General features: G+C 45.6%; 1 protein-coding gene across 2 annotated transcripts; it reads left to right on the top strand.

The window, feature by feature from the left end:
* Positions 1–25218, top strand: LOC127570070 (15-hydroxyprostaglandin dehydrogenase [NAD(+)]-like). Of its 2 annotated transcripts, none has more exons than XM_052015326.1 (7): positions 1–196; positions 3606–3729; positions 7600–7706; positions 8663–8759; positions 9986–10062; positions 23810–23949; positions 24991–25218. In XM_052015326.1, the coding sequence occupies exons 1-7, from the start codon at positions 104–106 to the stop codon at positions 25133–25135; spliced, it is 783 nt and encodes a 260-aa protein (XP_051871286.1). In that variant the 5' UTR covers positions 1–103; the 3' UTR covers positions 25136–25218. The 2 variants fall into 2 exon arrangements, with proteins under 2 accessions (XP_051871286.1, XP_051871285.1); XM_052015325.1 differs by lacking the exon at positions 1–196 and adding an exon at positions 1020–1148.

The raw sequence follows: 25218 nt of genomic DNA, 5'->3' as shown, positions 1-25218 counted from the left end.
CTGATATGTTGACATCTCAGTATTTCCTGTTTTTCTGGTGCTGGGCGGTGGCTGATCCTTTCCAACTCTCAGGGCACTGAACCACTGGCATTACTGCTCCAGGATGTCTCTGAAAGGAAAGGTTGCATTGGTGACAGGAGCAGCTCAGGGCATTGGGAAAGCAATTGCTGAGATATTACTGAAGAACGGAGCAAAGGTAATGTCTTGTTTTCCACTGACCTGCATGAATGGGGAATGGGTGTGTGAGTGATTCTGTCTGACAGAGTCAATGAGTCCACAAACACTTTGGGTCCCAACATGGAGCTGGTTCAGTGAGAAGCTGAAACGACCTGAGTTGGGGAAGACTGTGTGAAGAGTGTGGGGAGTGAGGGTTCCAGGGAGAGAAAGAGATGAGTCAATGGAGGAGTCTGGAGTTTGGGGAGAGGGAGCAAGTGGACAGCATGGGACGAGGATTCTGTGGGGTGAGGGAAAGGGGGAGGAGTCTGGGGGTGAGTAGTCTGTGGGGGAGAAGGAGTCTGCAGGGGCGAGGACTCAGTGGGGGGGTGAGAAATCTGCAAGGGCGTGGAGTCTGGGGGGCAAGGTGTCTGCGAGAGGGGGAGGAGGAATCTGGCGGGGGCGGGGCAAGGAGTCTGGGGAGACTCTGGATTACTCCCAGTGCCACATGCTGGGAGTCATAGAAATAGAAAGATAGGCCAGGTGAATGTCTGGCCGAGGAACTGGTGCAGGGGGCAGGGATTCAGATTCTTGGATCATTGGGATCTCTTCTGGAGTAGAGGTGACCCGTACAAGAGTGACAGGTTGCACTTGAACCAGCGAGGACTACCATCCTTGCAGGGAAATTTGCTAGTGCTACACTGGAGGGTTTAAACGAGATAGGCAGGGGAGTGGGAACCTGAGCAGGAACAAGTCATGAGATAAATCAGTAGCCAGTGAGAGCAAGTTTAGTAATCAGGATGGCCAGGGGCATAGTAAAGGGAGGGAAAGGAATACTTAATTAAATTGCATTTATTTTAATGCATGAGGTTTGACTGGTAAGACGGATGAGTATGGATTGGCTTTGGGGACTGGGATGTTGTTGCCATAACAGTAACATGGCTGAGAGAAGGTCAGGACTGGCAGCTCAATGTTCCAGGATACAGATGCTACAGGTATGTCAGAGGTACAGGTAAGTGAGGAGGGGTTGTTGCCATTTTGATAAGGGAGGACATAACAGCAGTGCTTAGAGACAACATTCTTGGGGGATTGTCCAGTGAGGCCAAATGGGTAGAACTCAATCAAGAAGGGGAGGGTCAAATTAATGGGGCTGTATTCTCGACCCTCTCAATAGTCAGCGGGAACTTGAGGAGCAGGTGTGTTGCTCATAGTTCACATAGGTATAAACTAAATGCTCATAGTTGTATGAATATTAGCATTGTCTCAGTGGGAGATTTTAATTTCCCCAGTATTGACTGGACAACCCAGAGTGTTAAGGGCACGGAAGGCATGGAATTTGGGAAATGTGTCCAGGAAAGTTCCTGAGTCAATATATAGAGGGCCCTACTCGGAGGGTGCAATAGGACCTCCTCTTGGGGAACAATTTAGGGTAACTAACTGAAGAGGCAGTCAGGGAGCACTTTGGCTCTAGTGATCATAGTTTTAAGCGAGTGATTGAAAAGGATAGGAGAGGTCCACAGGTCCACTAATGTCGTTCCATTGCTGAGAAGAATAGCAAAGGCAAGACAGGATGGTCAGCCTGACATCAGTAGTGGGGAAGTTACCGGAGGGAATTCTGAAGGACAGGATCTACTATCATTTGGATAGACAGAGTCTGGTTAGGAGGAGTCAGCATGGCTTTGTGCGTGGGAAGTCGTTTTTGACAAATCTTTTAGAGTGTTTTGAAGAGGTAACTGAAAGGGTAGACGAGGGTCAGGCAGAGGATTTTGTCTATTTGGGCTTCAGCAAGGCTTTCGACAAGGTCCCGCATGGCAGGCTGTTCTGGAAGGTTCGGTCCCTTGGAATCCAGTTAGGTGGATTCAAAATTGGCTCAGAGGTAGGAAGCAGAGGGTGGTGGTTGAAGGTTGTTTCTTGGAATGGATTCCAGTGACTAGTGGTGTGCCACAGGGGTCGGTGTTGGGACCCTTGTTATTCTTTACTTACATGAATAATTTGGATATGAATGCACAAGGCTTGATCAGTAAGCTTGCAGATGACATGAAATTAGTTGTTGTTAATAGTGAAGAAGGTTATTGTATAGTACAGAAGGATCGTGATCAGTTGGGGAAATGGGCCGAGGAGTGGCAAATGGATTTCAATGCAGGTAAGTGTGAGGTGATGCATCTTGGAAAGTCAAACTGGTGTAGGACTTATACTGTGAATGGTGGGGCACTCGGGAGTGTAATGGAATGGAGGGACCTAGGGGTACAAGTGAATTATGTCTTTGGTGAGGCTGCACTTGGAGTGCTGTATCTCTGTTACAGGAAAGACATGGTTAAACTGGAAAGAGTGCAGAAAAGATTTAGAACATAGAACAGTACAGCACAGGAACAGGCCCTTTGGCCCACAGTATTGTGCTGAGCCAATTACATTTGTAATAAAATGCCCAACTAAACTAATCCCTTCTGCCTACACAGTCCATATCCTACCATTTCCCTCACATCCATGTGCCTATCTAAGAGCCTCTTGAATGCCCCTATCGTATTTGCCTCCACCACCACCCCAGGCAGCACATTCCAGGCACCCACCTCTCTCTGTGTACAAAAACTTGCCCTGCACATCTCCTATGAACTTACCCCCCATCACCTTAAATGCATGCCCTCTGGTATTAGACATCTCAGCCCTGGGGAAAAGGCACTGGCTGTCTATTCTGTCTATGCCTCTCAATCTTATGAACCTCTATCAGATCTCCCCTCAGCCTCCAACGCTCCAGAGAAAACAACCCAAGTTTGTCCAACCTCTCCTCATAGCACATGCCCTCTAATCCAAAGCTAGGTGCATAGGTTAGGGTGAGAGTGAAAAGATTTAAAAGGGACTTGAGGGGCAACTTTTTCACACAGAGGGTGGTGAGTATATGGAACGAGCTGCCAGAGGAAGTGGTTGAGGCAGGTACAATAGTATCTTTTCAGAAGCACTTGGACAGGTACACGGAGGGGCAGGGCTCAGAGGCATGTGGGCCGAATGCAGGAAATTGGGACTAGCTGAGTGGGCGACGTGGTCGGCATGGACTGGTTGGCCGAAGGGCCTGTATCTGTGCTGTATTGCTCTGTGTCTGTGACTGGGGAGAGGAATCTGCAGGGAGGGAGGAGTCTGGCAAGTTAGGAAGAGGAGCCATGGGGGAAAGAAGGGTGATGGGCTGTGGGAGAGGGAGTGAGGGGAGTGAGGGGCAGGAGAAAAGGTGTGAGGTGCTGGGGGGAGAGAAGAGGTGAAGGGTATAGCTGGGGGGAGGGGTGAGGGTTCATGGAGGGGGAGGGCAGGGAGCTGGTGGAGTTATGGCCTGCTGTGTTTTCCTCCCTCTTGCATTGCTCAAGGCGGTCACTGACAAACGTGCTGATTCTCCCGATACTCTGTGGGTTTTCATCTGTCAGGTGTTTACAGGTCTGACTGAGTCTGAACTGTGCTTGATTGTTTAGGTGAGCATGCTCGATTACAACCAGTCAGAGGGAGAAGCCACGACTGCTACCTTTGGACAGCTCTATGGAGCTGAGAACATTCTCTTCCTTCACTCTGATGTAACGTCTGAGAGCCAGATGCAAGGTACACACCCAGAGGACATTGTAACACCATTGTCTGCACCACACTCGCACTTCTCCTCCTGGTGCTAGGGTTCAGGATCTCAGTGTCATAGAGTCATAAAGCACAGGAATAGGCCGTTAGGTGCAACTGGTTGATGTTGAACAGGATGCCCATCCTAGCTACTCCCATTTGCCCACATTTAACATAGAACATATAGAACATAGAACAGTATAGCACAAAACAGGCCCTTCGGCCCACAATGTTATGCTGACGTAGCTATACCATCTTACCTGCAGAATGCCCTTTTCCTCTATTTTCCTCTCATTCATGTGCCCATCCAAGCCCCTCTTAAAAGCCCCCACTGAATTTGCCTCCACCACCCTATCAGACAATGCATTCCAGGCATCCACCAATTTCTCAGTAAAAAAACATACCCCTCACGTCTGTTCTGAACCTACTCCGTCTCACCTTAAATGCATGTCCTCTGGTATTGGATTGCTCAACAATGGGAAAAAGATATTGTTTGTCCACCCTATCTATGCCCCTCATAATTTTATACACTTCCAACAGATCACCCCTCAGCCTCTGCCGCTCCAGAGAAAAGAGCCCAAGTTTGTCCAGCCTCTCCTGATAGCACATGCCCTCCAATCCAGGCAGCATCCTCGTAAACCTCCTCTGCACCCTCTTTAAAGCCTCGACATCCTTCCTATAGTGAGGTGGCCAGAACTGCACGCAATACTCTAAATGCAGTCTAACCAGAGTTCTATAGAGATGCATCATAACTTCTTGACTCCTGTACTCAATACCCCAATTAATAAATGCAAACATTCCATAAGCCTTCTTAACCACTCTGTCTACCTGTGTAATCACTTTCATGGACTTGTACCCCAAGGTCTCTCTGCTCTTCAACACTGTTAAGGGTCTTGCTCTTAAGAGTGTACTGCCTCTTGACATTAGTCCTACCAAGGTACAACACCTCACATTAATCCTAGTGAAGCTCCATCTGCCATTTCTCTGCCCACATCTGCAGCTGATCTATATCACACTGTATCCGCCGCCAGTCTTCTACACTATTCACAACTCCATCTATCTTGGTACCGTCTGCAAACTTCCTCACCCATCCATCAACGTACTCATCCAGGTCATTTATGTACATCACAAACAGCAGAGGTCCCAGCACAGATCCCTGCAGAACACCATTACTCACAGGCCTCCAGGCGGAATAAGCCCCTTCAACCACCACCCTTCTACAGGCAAGTCAGTTCTGAATCCACACAACCAATTCTCCATTGACCCCATGCATCAGAACATAACCGATTATGTGGGACTTGTCAAATGCCATTCTGAAGTTATATAGATGACATCCACAGCTCTACCTTCATCAATTGCTCTCATCACCCAGTCAAAAAACTCAACCAGGTTAGTAAGACACGACTTGCCCCGCACAAAACCATGCTGGATTTCCCTAATCAAGCCATTGGATTCCAGATGCTCATATATCCTATCTCTAAGAAATTTCTCCAGCAATTTCTCTACAACTGACTTGAGACTCACCTGTCTATAGTTCCCAGATTTTCCCTTGTTCCTTTCTTAAATAGAGGAACAACATTAGCCACTCGCCAGTCATCCGGGACCCCATCCATGGTCAAAGAGGACACAAAGATACTGGTGAAGGTCCCAGCAATTTCCTTTCTCGCCTCCCTCAGTAACCTGGAGTATATCCCATACGCGGACAAAGGAGAGAAGGCGGGGTGGGCACAGGGTGGTGATAGGTAGATGCAGGTAAGAGATAACGATAGGCTGTTGCGGGGAGGAGTGGAGAGCAGATCCACCAGGGGATGGGTGAAAGTTAAGGAGAGAGAGGGAAAAGGTAGAAAATGTAAATAAATGACTTGGATGAGAATGTGAAAGGTGGGTCATTAAGTTTGCTGATGATATAAAAGGCTGGTGGTGGTGTGGATAGTGTAGAAGGTTGCTATAGATTACAACAGGATATTGATAGAATGCAGACATGGGCTGAGATGGAGTTCAACCCGGAGAAGTGTGAAGTGATACACTTCAGGAGATCGAATTTGAAGGCAGAATACAAGGTTAATGGCAGGGCTCCCAGCAGTGTGGAGGAACAGAGGGATCTTGGGGTCCACGTCCTCATGGTTGCAGCGCAGGTCGATAGGGTTGTTAAGAAGGCGTATGGTGTGTTGGCCTTCATTAGTTGGAGTATTGAGTTCAAGAGCCGCGAGGTAATGTCACAGCTCTATAGAACTCTGGTTAGACCACACTTGGAGTATCGTGTTCAGTTCTGGTTGCCTCATTATAGGAAGGTTGTGGAAGCTTTAGAGAGGGTGCAGAGGAGACTTACCAGGATATTGCCTGGATTGGAGAGCATGTCTTATGAGGATAGGTTGAGTGAGCTAGGGCTTTTATCTTTGGAGAGAAGACGAGAGGTGACTTGATAGAGGTGTACAAGATGCTAAGAGGCATAGATCAAGTGGACAGTCAGAGACTTTTTTCCCAGGGCAAAAATGGCTAACACGAAGGGGTATAATTTTAAGATCATTGGAGGAAAGTATAAGGGGGATGTCAGAGGTAAGTTTTTTTGAAACACAGAGAGTGGTGGGTGCGTGGAACGCACTGACGACAGAGGTCGTGGGGGCAGATACATTGGGGACATTTAAGAGACTCTTAGATAGGCACATGAATGATAGAAAAATGGAGGGTTATGTGGGTGGGAAGGGTCAGATAGAACTTAGAGCAGGATAAAATGTCGGCACAACATTATGGGCTGAAGGGCTGTACTGTGCTGTAGTGTTCTATGTTCTATGTTCTGAAAAAAGAGGCTAGGAAAGGGAAGAAGATAAGAAGCATGGTGGTCGTGGGGGGGAGTTGTGGGAAAGGGGGTGGGGTTACATAAAGTGGGAGAATTCAATATTTATGCCATCAGGCTGCAAGCTTCCAAGACAGAAAATGAGGTGCTGTTCCTCCAGTTTGCGCTTGGAATTCTCCTGGCAGTGGAGGAGGTCGAGTACTGTCATATCTGTGATAGTGTGGGAGGAGGAGTTGAAGTGACTGGCAACAGGGAGATGCAGGTCGCGGTTACGGACAGAGCGCAGGTGTTCTGCAAAATGATCACCTGGTCTGCGTTTGGTCACACCAATGTAGAGGAGGCCTTCACCAGGATGTTGCTTGGTGAAAGTATTAGCTTTAAGAAAAAGTTGGACAAACTTGAGGTGTTTTTTTCTGGAGCGGTGGAGGCTGAGGGGCAACCTGATAGAAGTTTATAAAATTATGAGAGGCATAGACAGTCAGAATCTTTTCCCAGGGTGGAAGGGTCACATACTAGAGGGCATAACTTTACGGTGAGAGGGGGAACGTTGAAAGGAGATTTGTGAGGCCAATTTTTTTTTACATGGGAGTGATGGGTGCCTGGAACGTGCTGGCAGAGGAGGTGGTGGAAGCAAATATGATAGCAATGTTTAAGAGGCATTTAGACAGGCACATGAACAGGCAGAGGATGGAGAGATGTAGGTCATGTGCAGGCCGATTAGTTTAAATTGGCATCATGGTCAGCGCAAACATTTTGAGTCTGTGTTCTTTGTTTTCTATGTGACAGCCAGTTTTTAATCCATGTCAACTGGCTTCCTCCAATACCCTGTGCTACTGATTTCTGCACCAGTTTCTTATGTGGCACCTTGTCAAATGCCTTTTGGTAATTTAAATACACCACATCTATAGATCCCCTTCTGCCCACACTCCCTGTCACATCCCCAAAGATTTCAAGAAAACCCTGTGGCATGCAGGAGCGAGTCTTCAAATGGTGAGTTACTCTGAGTTCCGTAAGTATTTCTGGGCCACAATGACTTCAGCAATCATTTAATTCTTAATTTGTTCTAGATTCTTTCATCAAAACCATGGAAAAATTTCAGAAGTTGGACATTGTTTGTAATAATGCTGGCATCGTAAATGAAAGCAATTATGAAAAATGTATCAGTGTTAATCTGGTAAGTACACACATGGTGTGTGAGATTGAGGTTAAGTAGTTAGTTTCCTGTTCCCTCACCAACATTCCAACAGCTACGTCCTTCAATGTGTGGCATCTTGTGGTAGTAGGGACTCCACCATCCATCATTACATGATTCTCCAAATTCCTTCCATATAGAAACTTCCTGAGCACGGATATGCCATGTGGATATGAGTGAAGGGGAGAAGTAAGAAAGAGGTGGTTTTTTGGTAGGCAACAGCAGCTTTCCTTTAATCGGTTTCACCATTTATTAGAGTCATAGGGTACAGAAGCAGGCCCTTTGACCCATCTTGTCCATGCCAACTACCAAGTACCCAACTATATTAATCCCATTTACCAGCACTTTGTCCGTAGTCTTCTGTACCTTGGTAATTTAAGTGCTTGTCCAGCTCTCTGCCTCCACCACCCGCTCAGGAGTGTGTTCCAAACTCCAACCACACTCTGGGTGAAAAAAAATTCTTGTTTAGCCTCCCCTGTGCCAAAGACAAACAAACCTAGCCTCTCCATTCTCTCCCTATAACTGAAACGCTCCATCCCAGGCAACATCCTGATGAATCTGCTTTGTACCCTCTCCAGTGCAATCACATCTTTCCTACAGTATTGTGACCGGATCTATACATTGTATTCCAGCTGTGATCTACCAGTGTCGTACAAAGTTGTGCAATAATTTCTCTGCTCTTGCGTTCTGTGCCCCAGCGAATGAATCCCAAATGCCTTCTTTTCCACCTTATCTACATGTTCTGCCAACTTCGGGGACCCTGGGACTTGCACACCAAGGTCCTTGGTCCCTCAATCCTCTCAAGGACCCTACCACTCATTGTGGATACCGTACCCTGATTAGCCCATGATTATTATGAATATCTCCAGCATTTCCTGGTTTTACGCTTTACTGATGCAGCTTATGCTGTGCTGATTCCTGTTCTTGTTGTAAATCAGGTCGGCGTGATCAGGGGAAGCCAGCTGGCTCTGAAGTACATGGGCAAGGAGAATGGAGGTGCAGGAGGAGTGATTGTTAACATAGCCTCCATAACAGGTAACTACTGTAGCAACAATTGTTTATCAATGGTTGTTGTTGTAAACCGTGCTCCATGGGGTTAGTAGGTTAGAAACATTCTACTTGGAACAAATCACATTTTCAAAAGAAATGAGTTGTATTTATGAAATAATGGCAAAGGAGAGCTACTTCTGTTTGAGCTCCAGTCCTGCAAAGTCTGCTCTGGCTTTTCTTGGGCTATGTGATGTGGCACCGACAACTGCAGCTGATGAGAATGGAGCATTTCTGGCATTGGAGCCAGAGATATGTGCAGTGGCAGTGTTGGTGCCAGGCATCACTGCACACTGTTAATGCCCAGTCATGTCCAGTACTAGTTCTGGTGCCAGATATTGCGCCCAGTCCCCTCTGCCTCCTTTTTCTGCTTTCCACAGCAACTTCTCTGGTCCTCCCATTCCCTTCCCTGGCATTGTCCCCTGCAGTGGAGGGAGGTGTAACACCCATTCCCTCACCACCATAAACAACCCTTCCAAGTGAGGCACAGGTTAACTTGCACCTCTTCCAACCAGGTCTACTGCTTTCAGTGTTTGTAATGTTGCCTCTTCTACATTGGTGAAGCCAAGTGTAGACTAGGCAACCATTTTGCAGAGCACCCACGTTCATCTCGAGTTTCTGGCTACATGTTATTTTAACTCTCCTTCCCACTCCCACATCAATCTGTCTGTCCTCGGCCTTCTCCATTTCTACAGAGAGGCTGAATGTAAATTGGAAGAACGACATCTCCTATTCCACTCGGGTAGCTTTCAACCCTACGGAATGAATGTTGAACTTTCCGATTACAGGTAAAGCACAGTCCCAGTGCTCTCCTTCCTCACATACTTGCCTGTACTGGCAGTCTTTCCTGTTTCCTCTCAGTCCCGATGCAGGGTCTTGACCTGAGGTGTCAACTTGACCCTCTGAGTTCTTCCAGTGTTCTGACTTTGTTTCAGATTCCAGCATCTGCAGTCTCTTCTGCCCTCCAGAGTTAGTGAGCAGAGTTATGTCCAACACCAGGCACCACAAGTTATGTCCAGTGCCAGTGGTAGAGTCCAGTGTTGATGCCAGGTGTCACTGCACAATATGGTGCCCAGCACACGATGCTACTTCTTATTGGGCAGCTCCTGATGGTTTAGGTTCACAGTCATGCTCCTCAGTCGTGGAATCCACTGATCTTGGGAGTTTTATTGTCCATGTTCTAATTGAATCTTTCTCTGTCCCATAATAAACAGCATTTTATCCATGGGAGGGTGCGCCAGTTTACACAGCCAGCAAATGTGGTGTGGTGGGATTCACAAAAGTCCTCTCTGTAAGTATTACTCAAAGTGTGGAATCCTCCCCAGCTTTTGGTCCTGCTCAGTTAGTCATAGAGTCAAAGAGTCATACAGCTTGGCCCTTCAGCCCAAACAGTCCATGCTGACCAAGATGCCCATCTAAGCTAGTTTGCTGTTTAAAAAACAAAGGTTTGTCCATTTCAGATAAGCATGGGTGCATCAGGTGACAGTCACCCCCCTTAGGGTAGATACATCTGAGGTTCAGGAGGCAGATAGAATGGTGACAGTCAGGGGAGGGAAGAGGAAGAAGAAGTCAGGCAGGCAGACAGGACAGAGAACCCCGGAGGCTGTTCCCCTCAGTAACAAGGTTTCTGCCTTGGAAGCTGTTGAGGGGGATGACCTGCAGGGGCCTAGCTGCAGTTACCAGGTCTCTGGCACTGGGACTGGTACTGCTGCTCAGAAGGGAAGGGTGGGAAAGAGACATGCGGTAGTGATAGGGGACTCGATAGTCAGGGAAACAGACAGGAGGTCCTGTGGCAGTGAGCACGAATCCCGGATGGTATGTTGCCTCCCAGGTGCCAGGGTCCGGGATGTCACTGATCGAGTCCACAGAATTCTTGAGTGGGAGGGAGAGCAGCCAGAAGTTGTGGTCCATATTGGCACCAATGACATAGGTAGGAAGGGGGATGAGGTCCTGAAGAGTGAGTTCAGGGAGCTAGGCAGAAAATTGAGGAACAGGACCTCAAGGGTAGCAATCTCGGGATTGCTGCCAGTGCCACGTGATAGTGAAGGTAGGAATAGGAGGAGGTGGCAGATAAATGCGTGGCTGAGAAGCTGGTGCAGGAGGGAGGGTTTTAGATTTCTGGATCATTGGGATCTCTTCTCGGGAAGGTGGGACCTGTACAGAGAGGACGGGTTACACCTGAACCAGAAGGGGGCCAATATCCTTGTGGCGAGATTTGCTAGGGTGGTTCGGGAGGGTTTAAACTAGTTTGTGAGGGGGAAGGGAAGCGGAGGAGTAGGTCAGAGGAAGAAGGGAATGGGGAAAAGTTAGATCAAACAGGTAGAGAGGCTTTGGGGAAGGAGAAGCAGAATACAGGCTGTAAAAGTAGTGAGGTAGATGGACTGAAGTGTGTTTACTTAAATGCAAGAAGTGTCAGGAATAAGGGGGATGAACTGAGGGCTTGGATAAGTATGGGGGACTATGATATCGTGGCTATTACTGAGACGTGGCTGACGTCAGGAGAGGAGTGGATATTGAATATTCCTGGTTTTCGGTGTTTTAAGAGGGATAGGGAAGGGGGGAGAAGAGGTGGAGGGGTGGCGATACTGGTCGGGGACACTGTTACGGCTGTGGAAAAGATGGATGTTGCAGAAGGATCATCTCTTGAGTCCGTATGGGTGGAATTAAGGAACAAGAAAGGAGCAGTTACTCTACCAGGAGTATTCTATAGGCCCCCCGGTAGCAGTAGAGATATAGAGGAGCAGATTGGCAGGCAGTGTTTGGAGAGAAGCAGAAATAACAGGGTTGTTATAATGGGAGACTTCAACTTCCCAAATATAGACTGGATCCTGCTTAGTGCCAAAGGTTTGGATGGGACGGAATTTGTTAAGTGTGTCCAGGAGGGATTCCTGACGCAGTATGTTGACAGGCCGACTAGAGGGAATGCCATGTTAGATCTAGTTTTAGGAAATGAACCGGGACAGGTGAAGGATCTATTGGTGGGTGAGCATTTGGGGGACAGTGACCATTGCTCCATAACCTTTAAAATTGTCATGGACAGGGACAGGTGCAGAGAGGACAAGAGGTTTTTCAATTGGGGAAGGGCTAACTACGAGGCTATAAGGAGAGAACTTGGGAGTGTAAATTGGGATGTCCTTTTTGAAGGAAAATGTACCATGGGGATGTGTTCGATATTCAGGGATCTTATGCAGGGTGTTAGGGATAAAAATGTGCCGGTGAGGCAGAGAAGGAATGGCAGGGTGAAGGAACCGTGGGTGACGAGAGAGGTGGAACGACTTGTTAGGGAGAAGAAGGTAGCATACGTGAGGTATAAGCAGCAAGGTTCAGACAGGGCCCGTGAGGAATATAGGGTAGCGAGGAAGGAACTTAAGAAAGGGCTGAGGAGAGCTAGAAGGGGACATGAAAAGGCTTTGGCTAGTAGGGTTAAGGAAAATCCCAAGGCCTTTTCCAAGTACGTGAAGGGTAGGAGGATGGCTAGGGTGAAGGTAGGTCCGATTAAGGACAAAGGTGGGAGAATTTGCCTGGAGGCGGCGGAACTGGGAGAAGTTCTGAATGAGTACTTCTCTTTGGTATTCACCAGGGAGAGGGGTCTTGATGATGCGGAAGGGAGTGCTGGTAGGGGTAATGTTCTCGAGGTTGTTGATATCAAGAGAGAGGATGTGTTGAAGTTGTTAAATAATATTAAGACAGATAAATCTCCCGGGCCTGACGCGATTTTCCCCAGGCTGCTTCGAGAGGCTAGGGAGGAGATTGCTGAACCTCTGGTAAGGATCTTTGAGTCCTCGTTGTCTACGGGGGTGGTGCCGGAGGATTGGAGGGTTGCGAATGTGGTCCCCTTGTTCAAAAAAGGTAATAGGGATAGGCCAGGGAATTATAGACTGGTGAGTCTCACGTCTGTGGTGGGTAAGCTGTTAGAAAGGATACTAAGGGATAGGATTTATGAACACCTAGAGAATCATGGACTGATTAGGGACAGCCAGCATGGCTTTGTGAAGGGAAGATCTTGCCTCACAAGCCTGATAGAGTTCTTTGAGGAGGTGACCAGGAAGATTGATGAGGGCAGTGCGGTGGATGTGGTTTACATGGATTTTAGTAAGGCATTTGATAAGGTTCCTCATGGTAGGCTTCTTCAGAAGGTCAGAGGCCAAGGGATCCAAGGAAGCTTGGCTGTGTGGATTAGGAATTGGCTTGCATGTAGAAAGCAGAGGGTTGTGGTGGAAGGAGTGCCCTCGGATCGGAAGGCAGTGACTAGTGGTGTCCCGCAGGGATCCGTTCTGGGACCTCTATTTTTTGTGATATTTATAGATGACTTAGATGAGGGGGTGGAGGGCTGGGTTAGTAAGTTTGTGGACGACACTAAGATAGGCGGTGTTGTGGATAGTGTGGAGGGCTGTCGGATCTTACAGAGGGATATTGATAGGATGCAGAGCTGGGCTGACAAGTGGCAGATGGAGTTCAATCCGGAGAAGTGTGAGGTGGTACACTTTGGAAGGACAAACTCCAGGGCAGAGTACAGGGTAAATGGCAAGGTACTTGGCAGTGTCGAGGAGCAGAGGGATCTGGGGGTTCATATTCACGGTTCATTGAAAGTTGCCTCACAGGTGGAAAGAGCAGTTAAGAAGGCCAATGGGATGTTTGCTTTCATAAATCACGGGATTGAGTTTAAGAGCCGCGAGGTGATGATGCAGCTTTACAAAACTCTAGTTAGGCCACACTTGGAGTACTGTGTTCAGTTCTGGTCGCCTCATTATAGGAAGGATGTGGAGGCATTGGAGAGGGTGCAGAGGAGATTTACCAGGATGCTGCCTGGATTGGAGAGTATTGAATATGAGGAGAGGCTTAAGGTGCTAGGGCTTTATTCACTGGAAAGGAGGAGGATGAGAGGAGACATGATAGAGCTATATAAAATATTGAGAGGAATAGATAGACAGTCAGCGCTTCCTTCCCAGGGCACCAATGCTCAAGACGAGAGGTCATGGCTTTAAGGTTATGGGTGGGAGGTTCAGGGGAGATGTCAGAGGGAGGTTTTTCACCCAGAGAGTGGTTGGTGCATAGAACGCACTGCCTGGGGTGGTGGTGGAGGCTGATACATTGAACAGGTTCAAGAGCTTGTTGGATAGGCATATGGAGGAACGTGAGATAGAGGGATATGCGGGAGGAAGGGGTTAGGTAGTGTGAGGGTGGTCTGATGGACGGCACAACATGGTGGGCCAAAGGGCCTGTTTTGTGCTGTATGGTTCTATGGTTCTATGGGTACATAGAACAGTACAGCACAGGAACAGGCCCTTCGGCCCACAACGTCTGCACTGAACACAATGACAAACAGGAACATAAGAAGCTGCAGAGAATAGTGGACTCAGCCCATCATGTGCCCATCATGGGCACATCCCTCCTGACCATCGGGAGTATCTGCAGGAGGCGTTGACTCGTGCCACATCCAGGCCACGCCATCTTCTCGCAGCTACCATCGGGCAGGAGGTACAGAAACCCGAAGTCCTACACCACCAGATGGAAGAACAGTTACTTCCCTAACCCTAACCCTATCCTGGTCCTTGAACCAACCAGCACAACGCTAATCACAACAGTTTTGCAACACTATCACCACTTTGATCACTTTGCACTAAAACTGACTTTTTTTTTTCTAATTATGTTCTTCTGTGTGTAGTTTATGTTTATGTTTCTCGTGTACATGCTGCTTATATGATGCTATGTGCCTTTGAAAGCAACATCCATCATCAAAGATCCCCACATCTGGAGATGTGACATCCAGGGATCCACACACATATGACTTTGACGCCAAATGAAACTAATTCTCTTCTGCCTGGAATTCATCCATATCCCTGCATTCCCTGCATATTCATGTGTCTAACAGCCTCTTAAGTGCCACTATCATATCTGCTTCCACCACTCCCCTGGCAGACCATTCCAGGCATCCACCACTCTCTGTGTAGACAATACTTGCCCGGCACATCTCCTTAAAATTGCCCCTCTCACTTTAAATTCATGTCATCTCGTACTTGATATTTCGATCCTGGGACAAAGATTTTGACTGCTTACCCTATCTATGCCCCTCATTATCTTATAAACCTCTATCAGGTCTCCCCTGAGCCTCCAATGCTCCAGAGAAAACAATCCTAGTTTGACAACCTCTCCTTTTATCTCATACTCTCTAATCCAGGCAGCATCCTGGTGAACCTCTTCTGCACCCTCTCCAGAGCCTCCACATCCTTCCTGTAAAGGGGGTGACCAGAATTGCCACAATACTCCAAGAGTGGCCTAATCAAAATTTTATATAGCTGCAGCATGATTTCCTGACTCTTAATGCCCCGACCAATGAAGGGATGCATGCCATATGCCTTCTTTACCACCCTATCTACTTGCATGGCCAGGGAGATATGGACTCGGACCCCAATCCCTTTGTACATCAATGTGTTTAAGGGTCCTGCCATTAACTGCATACTTTCCTTTTATATTAGACGTCACACTTGCTCAGATTAAACTTCATCTGCCATTTCTCTGCCCATATCTGTAACTGATCTGCTGTATCCTTTGACAGCCCTCTACACTGTCCCCAGCTCCACCAATCTTTGTCTTCTGCAAACTTACTAAACCACCCATCTACATTTTCATCCAAGTCAACTGTACATATACTATTTATATCAAACAACAGTTCCCAGCTCCAATCCCTCAAAAAACCACTGGTCACCGGGCGAGAGCCAGAATAACACACTTCCACCACTACCCTCAAGTCTTCTATGGGCAAGCGAATTCTGAATCCAAACTACCAAGTCACCATGGATCCCATGCATCTTAACCACCGTAAGGGACCTTGTCAAATGCCTCACTGACATCCACTGCCCGAACCTCATCAATCACCTTCATTACCTCTTCATAAAGCTAAATCAAGTTTGTAAGAGGTGACCTGCCCTGCACAAAGCCATGGTGACCATCCCAAAATACACGTAAATCCTATCTCTAAGAATCCTCTCCAATAGCTTCCCTGATGTGAGGCTCACTGACCCATAATTTGGAGTCATACAGCACAGAAAATGTCCCTTCAGCCCAATTGGTCCATGCCAACGAAGATTCCCATCTAAGCTAGTCCCATTTGCCCATGTTTGGCCCATACCCCTCTAAATCTTTCCTATCCATGTACATCTCCCAGTACATTTCAAATGTTGTTAATATACCTGCCTCAATCACTTCTTCCGGCAGCTCACTGCATATTTTCACCCTCGGTGAAAAAGTTGCCCCTCAGGTTCTGAGTAAACCTTTCCCCTCTCACCTTAAATCTATGCCTTCTAGTTCTTGATTCCCCAACCTTGGGGGAAAAAAAACTGTGTGCATTCACCCTATTTAGGCCCCTCATGATTTTATACACCTCTATAAGATCACCCCTCATCCTCCAATGAATAAAGTCCCAACTTGCTCAACTTCTCTCCATAACTCAGTCTCTTGAGTCCCAAGAACATCCTCGTAAATCTCCTCTGCACTATTTCCAGCATGATGGCATCTTTCCTATAGTAGGGTGACCAAAACTTTTTCAATCTTTTTATTGAATTTCAAATTAATTCAAGTTAATATACATAACATTAATGATGATATGTCTGGTGCAAAGAGATCGGGATAACAATAGTAACAGTTAATATACACTCACAAGGAGTAAAATATATAATCTGCACCTCCCTCACTCTTGCTAAGTGAACGTGATACAAAAAAATTGAAAAGAAATTTAATTATATGAAAAGAGAACCCCCAAATCAAAAAAAAATAGACAAAAACAAACCAAAAACTTCAAAAAAAAACTGGACGGATATTTCTTCAGTTAAAAAAAACATTATTATGTCGTCAGTTCTGCTCCTCTATATTCAAAGGTTATTGAAAGGGATTTGAAAAAGGTCAGCTTATATCTTATGGAAATACTGAATAAATGAACTCCCTCAAATTTAAGCAAAGGATCAACAGTACCACTCCTGATTTTTTCTAAGTTTAAACATGTTTTAGTTTGAGAAAACCATTGAAATGCGGTAGGGCGTAAAGGGTCCTTCCAGTTAAATAGAATGGATCTCTTGGCCATTAATGTAACAAAAGCAATCATACGACAAGCAGAAGCAGATAAATGGCCAGAATTCATCATTGGTAACCCAAAAATTACAGTTATAGGATGGGGTTGTAAATCAATATTCAATACAGTTGAAATAATATTAAACAAAATCTTTCCAATGTATTTCCAAAAGAGGACAGGACCAAAACATATGTGTCAGGGAAACCACCTCCGAATTACATCTGTCACATATAGGATTGATATGGTGATAAAAACAGGCTAACTTGTCCTTAGACATATGGGTCTCCACTCATGAGGAAGGTAAAATAACTTTTAAAAAATTTCTAATCTGTAAATATCGAAAAAAAATGTGATCTAGGCAAATTGTATCTATTAGACTGCTGTTCAAAAGACAAAAAAACAATTTATCAATGAATAAATCACGAAAGCATGTTATTCCCTTCATTTTCCATAAAGAAAAAGCTAAATCAATTCTGCATGGTTGAAAGAAAAAATTAGATTGAATAGGACTTGATAAAATTCAATCCAAAAAATTTACGAAATTGAAACCATATTCGTATTGTATGTTTAACTATTGGGTTAGACATTTGTTTACTCAATTTAGTAAATGCAAAAGGGAGTGAGGCTCCTAAAATAGAAGCTAATGAAAATCCTTGCACGGATTCATACTCAAGATACACCCATCGAGGACATTGAATTACATCTAAATCTTGTGCCCAGAAAATTAAATATCTAATATTAATTGCCCATTAGTAAAATCTAAAATTAGGCAAAGCCATACCACCATCCTTTTTTAATTTTTGTAAATGTTCCTCACTTAACCTTGGGTTTTTATTCTGCCATATGCTATGAAAGAATTTTAGAATCAATAGTATCGAAAAAGGATTTCGAGATAAAAGATGGAACCGCCTAAAATAAATACATAAAATTTTGGTAAAATATTCATCTTAACCACATTAATTCGGCCAATCAATGATAGAGACAATGGGGAACATTTAGTAAACAGTTGTTTAACATGATCAATCAAAGGTAAAAAGTTAACTTTGAATAAGTCCTTGTGCTTCTTGGTAATTTTAACACCCAGATACTGTAAAATAACTTACCCAGCCGATCAGGATCCCTCTGTAAATCCTGATAAGCATCTTCACTGCCTACAACACTACCTATTTCAATGTCATCTGCAAACTTACTAACCATGCCTTGTACATTCTTGCCCAAATCATTGATACAGATGACAAATAACAATGGGCCTAGTGCCGAGCCCTGGGGAACACCACCAGTCACGAGCCTCCAGTCTGAAAAACAACCTTCCATTATCACCCTCTGCATCCGACCATTAAGCTATTTCTATATCCAGTTAGCTAACTCCCCTTGAATCCCATGCAATCTAACTTTCCATAGCAGCCTACCATGCAGAACCTTATCACAGGCCTGACTGAGGTATATATAGACCATGTCTACTGCCCTGCCCTCACTGACCTGCTTGGTGACTTCTTCAAAAAACTCAATGAACTCACTTGTCCTGCCCTATTTCACAAATGCTTGTATATCTTATCTCTCAGAATCCCCTCTAGTAACTTGCTTGCCACAGGTGTGAGGCTTACTGTTCTATACTTTACAGGTTTTACTTTGCAGCCCTTCTTAAATAAAGGCACAACATTAATCACCCTCCAGTCTTCCAACACTTCACCTGTCGCTAACGATGATGCATTTTTCTTAGCAAGGGCTCCCGCAATTTCTTCTCTAGCCTCCCACAGTGTTCTTGGATATATTGGGTCAAGCCCTGGAGATTTATCTACCTTCATGCAGCTTAAGACATCCAGTATCTCCTCTGCTGTAATGTGGACTATCCCCAAGACACTCCCATGAACCATCTCAAGTTCTGAAGACTTCATGTCTTTCTCCACAGTAAAAACAGAGGAGAAATATTCATTGAGGACCTCGCCCATCTCCTGGGGCTCAACACAAAGGTGTCCACTTTGGTCTTTGAGGGGCCCTATTTTTTCTCTGCTTACTTTTTCCTTCAATATAAAATCTCTTTGGATTCTCCTAATCTCTTCCAAAGCTGTCTCATGCCCCCTTTTTACCCTTCTGATTTCCTTCTTGAGTACACTCCCTGCATCCCCTGTACTCCTCCAGGGATTCACTTGATCCCAGTTATTCGTACCTGACCCATGCCTCCTTTTCTCTGACAAGAGCATCAATATCCCTCATCATCCAGGGTTCCTTACTCCTGCCAGCCTTGCCTTTCAATCTATCAGGAACATGCAGATCTTGAACTCTCAAACCTCACATTTAAAAGCCTCCCCCTTGCCAGATAACCCTTTGCCCACAAACAATCTACTCCAATCAACTTTAGCAAGTTCTTGTCTAATACCGTCAAAATTTGCTTTGCCCCAATTTCGAGCTTTAACTTGTGGCCAAGATCTGTCTCTTTCCATAACTAATTTAAATCTAATAGAATATGGTCCCTGTTCCCAAAATGCTCCCCCACTGACACCCAAGTCACTTATCCTGCCCTATTTCCCAAGGGTAGTTCAAGCTTTGCCCTCGTAGGGTGTTTTATATATTGCCCAAGGAAACATTCCCACGGGAGGCTGAAACATTTCTGCAGATCTGTTCCCCTAATTCCACTGACTATTAGATGGGCTATGATGCAATCCCAACAAGATGACCATCCGCCACTTATTTCTCAGCTCCACTCATGAAGCCTCAGTAGACGATCCCTCAGTAATTTCATCTCAGACTACTGTCCTGCTGTTCTCATTAATCAGAAATGCAACCTCTTTCCTCCACCTCTGTCCCACCTAAAGCACCGGTACCCTGGAACATTCAGCTGCCAGTCCTGTTCCTCCTTTAGCCGTGTTTCTGTAATGGCTATCATATCCCAGTCCAATGGAGCAATTTCCTGGATTATCCCTATTTCCCTTCTTGAACAAAGGGAAAATATTGGCTACTCACCAATCTTCTGAGACCTCTCCTGTTGCTCCTGAGGACACAAAATTCTTCACCAAGGCCCATGCATTCTCCCCTCTCACCTCCTTCAATAACCTGGGATATATCCCATCCAGCCCTGGGGACTTCTCCGCTTTGATGGTCTTCGAAAGTCCCAGCTCCACCTCCTTCCTCCTATCAAAGTGCCCCAGCGTTAGCGTGCCCCACACTGCTCTCACCATCCTCCATGTCCTCCTCCTTGGTGAATACCAAAGTACCTCAACACATCCACTGCCTCCAAGCACAAATCCCCTCTATCCTGATTGGTCCTACCCTCTCCCTAGATATCCTCTTGTTCTTAATGTAAGTATAAAATGCCTTGTGATTCTCTTTAATCCTCCTTGCCAAGGACATCTCATTTTGGTCTTCCTAATCCCCTGCTTGAGCTCTTTCCTGCTATCTATATATTCCTCAAGGGCTCTTGTCTGATTTTAGCTTCCTGAACATTACATATGCTTTCTTTTTATTTTTTTACCTATGTCTTGACCACTTGTGGTCGCCACTTTCAGGAAGCTCTGCAAGATCCTGCCACTTACAGTGTACTTTACTCTTACATTTGACATCCCAAAATGTAACACTTCACACTTGTCTAAATTAAACTCCATCTGACATTTCTCCGCCCAATCTTCCAACTTGTCTATATCCTGCTGTATCCTTTGACGACGTTCAGCAGGGATGACATGAATGTTAGTGGTGTTGTGCGTAGCGAGGAAGGTCGACTAAGGCTTCAGCAGGACAGGTAAAGTATCGAAAATACGGACCTAATGTGGGCAAATGAGATTAGTGTAGATGGGCAAAAAGGTCAGCGTGGATATATTGGGCTGAAGGGCTTGTTTCTGTGCTGTATAACTCCATGACAAAGTGGTTAAGAATTCAAATGGGACACTGGTCTTCATTAGTTGGAGCACTGAATCCAAGAGCGGGGAGGTTATGCTCCAACTTATAAAACCTTGGTCAGACCTCAGCAAGAGCACTGCGTGCAGTTCTGGTCACCACACTGTTGGAAGGATGTGATAGAGCTGGAGAGGGTGCAGAGGGAATTCCCTTGGATGTTGCCTGGGATAGAGTGGTTCAGTTATGAGGAGAGACTGGAGAGGCTGGGTTTGTTCTCACTGGAGTGGACGAGGTTAATAGGGGACATGATTGAGGTGTATAAAATTACGAGAGGTAAAGATAGGGTAGATTGCAGGAAACTATTCCCTGCATTAAATGTGGAAAAAATTTGAGAATATGGGTTTAGGGTGAGGGGGTAGAGGTTTGGAGGGGATCTGAGGGGGACCTTTCTCACCCAGAGGATGGTGAGTACCATGAACACACTGCCGGAGAGAGTGGTGGAAGCAGTCACTGACAACATTGAAGAAGTGTCTGGACAAGCACAAATCACCCAGGGATAGAGGGGTAAGGGCCAAGAGCTGGAAGATGGCATCAATAGGGATGGGTGCCCATTAGTTGGCATGGACATGGTGGGCCAAATGGCATGTTTCCATACTGCATGACTCTCTCTGATTAGGTCTGTGCCTGAAATGTTAACTCTGTTTCTCTTTCCATTCAATGCATTCAGTTCTGTTCACCCCATTACAGGAAGGATGTGGAGACTGGATAGGGTGCAAAAGACGTTTACCAGGATGCTACCTGGGTTAGAGGGCATGAGCTATAAGGAGAGGTTGGACAAGCTTGGGTTGTTTTCTCTGGAGCAGCGGAGGTTGAGGGGAGATGTGATGGAGGTTTATAAGATTATGAGAGGCATAGATAGAGTAGACAGCCATTATATTTTTCCCAGGGTCAAAATGTCTAATACCAGAGGGCATGCGTTTAAGGTGAGAGGGGGTAAGTTCAAAGGAGACGTGCGGAGCAAGTTTTTTTTACACAGAGAGTGGTGGGTGCCTGGAATGTGCTGCCAGGGTGGTAGTGGAGGCAGATACGATAGAGGTGTTTAAGAGGCTCTTAGATAGGCCCATGAATGTGCAGAGACTGGAGGGATATGGACATTGTGTAGGCAGAAGAAGTTAGTTTAGTTAGGCATTTTATTAATAGTTTAATTAGTTGGGCACAACATCATGGGCCGAAGGGCCTGTACCTGTGCTGTACTGTTTTATATTCTTTCCACATATGTTGCTGGATGCTCTGGGTGTTCCCACAATTTTCTGGTTTTATTTTGAATTTCCAGTATCTGTAGTTTTTATATGTTTCACTGAGAAGCTAATGATAGACTTGGGCAATGTCAAACTGGATTTATGAAAGGAAAATGTTATTACTGAGGTTATCACGAGCAGAATTAATAAGAGGGAAGCTGCAGGTATAGTGCATTTAGATTCCCAGAAAGCATTTTAAAAGATTGCCACACAGAAGATTATTAAATAAAATGAAGGCTAACATACTAGTGTTGGATGAGGATTGGTTCCTGGACAGGAATCAGCAAGTAGACTAAACAGGTGATTCTTAGGTTGGGATCTGCAATCAGTTGCGTGCTTCAAGGATCTGCGCTGAGGTCCAGCTACACACAACATTTCTCAATGATTTGCAAGAGGGCTCATTGGTATTGGTATTGGTCTATTATTGTCACTTGTACCGAGGTACAGTGAAAAGCTTGTATTACAAACCGATCGTACAGGTCAATTCATTACACAGTGCAGTTACATTGAGTTAGTACAGAGTGCATTGATGTAGTACGGGTAAAAACAATAACAGTACAGAGTAAAGTGTCACAGCTACAGAGAAAGTGCAGTGCAATAAGGTGCAAGGTCACAATAAGGTAGATCGTGAGGTCATAGTCCATCTCATTGTTTAAGGGAACTGTCCAATAGTCTTATCACAGAGGGGTAGAAGCTGTCCTTAAGTCTGGTGGTACGTGCCCTCAGGCTTCTGTATCTTCTACCCGATGGAAGAGGAGAGAAGAGAGAATGTCCTGGGTGGGTGGTGTCTTTGATTATGATCATGCATAACATATACAAATTTGCTGGTGATACAAACTGAGTCACATTGGGAGACATCAAGTTTTGGTGCACTGTTTTGGACCCCTTTCCTAAAAAGGATGCAATATCATTGGCCATCCAAAGGAGATTCCCCAGGCTAATTTCTGGGATGAGAGAGTTGTCCTGTCAAGGGAGGCTGGACAGTTGGGTCTGTATTCCTTGGAGTTCAGAAGAAGGAAGGGTGACCTTATTCAACATATCAGATCCTAAGGGGGTTGACAGGGTAGATGTTGGGAAGTTTCCACGAATGGGAGAGTCATGAACAAGGGAACATTGCTACAAAATAAGGAGTTGTTTGGAACTGAGGTGCATTGAAATTTCTTCCCTCAGAGGATATTGAATCTCTGTAATTCTCTGCCCTGAAGGGTGGTGGTGGTTGATAAACGTTAAGGTGGTGATTGATAAATATTTGAAAGATTAAAGAATTGAGAGCTGTGGGGAACTGATGCAGAAGAGGAGTTGAGGCCAATTTTGATCAGTTACAATCATATTGAGTGGCGAGGCAGGCCGGAGGGGCCGAGTAGCCTAATCCTGCTCCTATTTTCATGTCTTCTTGCATGTTCTGGTGTGTAGTTTTCAAGGGATGGAGTAAATGGGTGAGTACAGGAGTGATGGAGTGTAATGTGAAAATGTGAGGCGATTCATTTTGGTCGAAAATATAGAAACAGTATTTTTAAACAATGAGAGATTGAAAGTTGTCGAGAGGAACCTGGATACCCTTGTAAATGATTGGCAAAGCAAGGGTGACACCACGGAGGGTGCATTGGTGCCGCACAGGTCCAGCAACCCCGGTTCAACCCTGACCTTGGGTGCTGACTGTGTGGAGTTTGCATGTACTCCCTGTGACTGAGTGGGTTTCCCCTGGTTGATCCGGTTTCCTCCCACATTCCCAAGATAGGATGAGCAGACATGAGTGGCCAAATGGCCTTCTCCTGCTCTTGCATTTTCTTGTGGTAAGTTCTTTCAGCAGCGGAAGATTTGTCATGATGCACATTCTCTGTTTTCAGCTAAGCTGCATGAAGAAGCATGGAGTTCGGGTACACGCACTGTGTCCATCTTTTGTTGACACTCCACTTTTGAGAATTCATGATAAGGATGCAAAGGAGCGCCTTGATGCCTTGCTTCAATTGTGTGGGCCAGTTTTGAAGTGAGTATGTAAAGCGTTACAGAGGCTGGAGGATTCCATAATTTCAGTGAGCATTCGTGTGCTGAGGTCACAGGGTCATTCTGGGTGTTGGGCTGAAAATTGGGGGATCAGTGGTGGAGAGGGTCAGCAGCTTTAAATTCTTGGGCGTTAACATATCAGATGACCTGTCCTGGACCCAGCACATAGATGCAATCACAAGGAAGGCGCATCAGCGTCTTTACTTTCTTACAAGGTTAAGGAGGTTCAGCATGTCACTGAACACTCTAACAAACTTCTACAGATATACTGTTGAAAGTATCCTAACTGGTTGCATCATGGTCTGGTACGGCAATTCGAATGTGCAGGAACATAAGAAGCTGCAGAGAGTAATGGACTCAGCCCAATACATTACTGGCACATCACTCCCCACATCAGAAGTATCTACATGAGGCGGTGCTTCAAGGCGACTTCTATCATCAAAGATCCCCACATCCGGGCCATGCCATCTTCTCGCAGCTGCCATCAGGCAGGAGGTACAGAAGCCTGAAGTCCCACACCACCAAATTCAAGAACAGCTACTTCCCTTCAACCATACGGTTCTTGAACCAACTATACAACCCCAATCACTACCTCAATATAGCAACACTTTGACAACTTTGCACTACAATAGACTTTGTGTTTTTTTGTTCTTAGCGTGTTCTTTCTTGGATAATTTTGTATAATTTATGTTTTTCTTGTGAATGTTGTGTCTCTAATGCTATGTACCTGTGATACTGCTGCAAGATTTTCATTGCACCTGTGCATACGTGTACTTATGCATATAACAATAATCTCGAAAATTTGACTTGACTTGAAGTTTATACTAAATGATTTCCCTTTCCCTCTCCTCTGGTGACAGAATGAGTTCTGTCCTCTCTGGATTTAACCCCAGGTGCTGAAAGTTGGATCTGGAGTACCCCCAGGTTGAGTGTCAGATCCAAATCATCAACAGCCCTGAAATTCTGATCTCGGAGCTGCCTTAACCTACAGAGCTGACGTGGGACATTCTCTCTGTTTATCCAGGCCATCAGAGATTGCAGAGCGATTCTTGGAGCTTGTCGTGGATCAGACTAGGAACGGGGTGGTGATGAAGATACTGGGCAATGGCAATATTGAGTATGAAGACCAACCAGAGGGTCAGCACGCAGAGGCTCAGAAACCTACTTAAAGGTCCAAGGATCTAAGGCAGTGAGCCATGGAGGCTCAGGGAAAATCACAGCTCGCCACTGATCAATAAATTTCTAAACATTG

This window comes from Pristis pectinata, chromosome 4, assembly GCF_009764475.1.
Source record: "Pristis pectinata isolate sPriPec2 chromosome 4, sPriPec2.1.pri, whole genome shotgun sequence".
NCBI classification, from domain to species: Eukaryota; Metazoa; Chordata; class Chondrichthyes; order Rhinopristiformes; family Pristidae; genus Pristis; species Pristis pectinata.
Note: the sequence above shows the minus strand (reverse complement) of the source record. Positions and strands in the feature narration are given on the sequence as shown.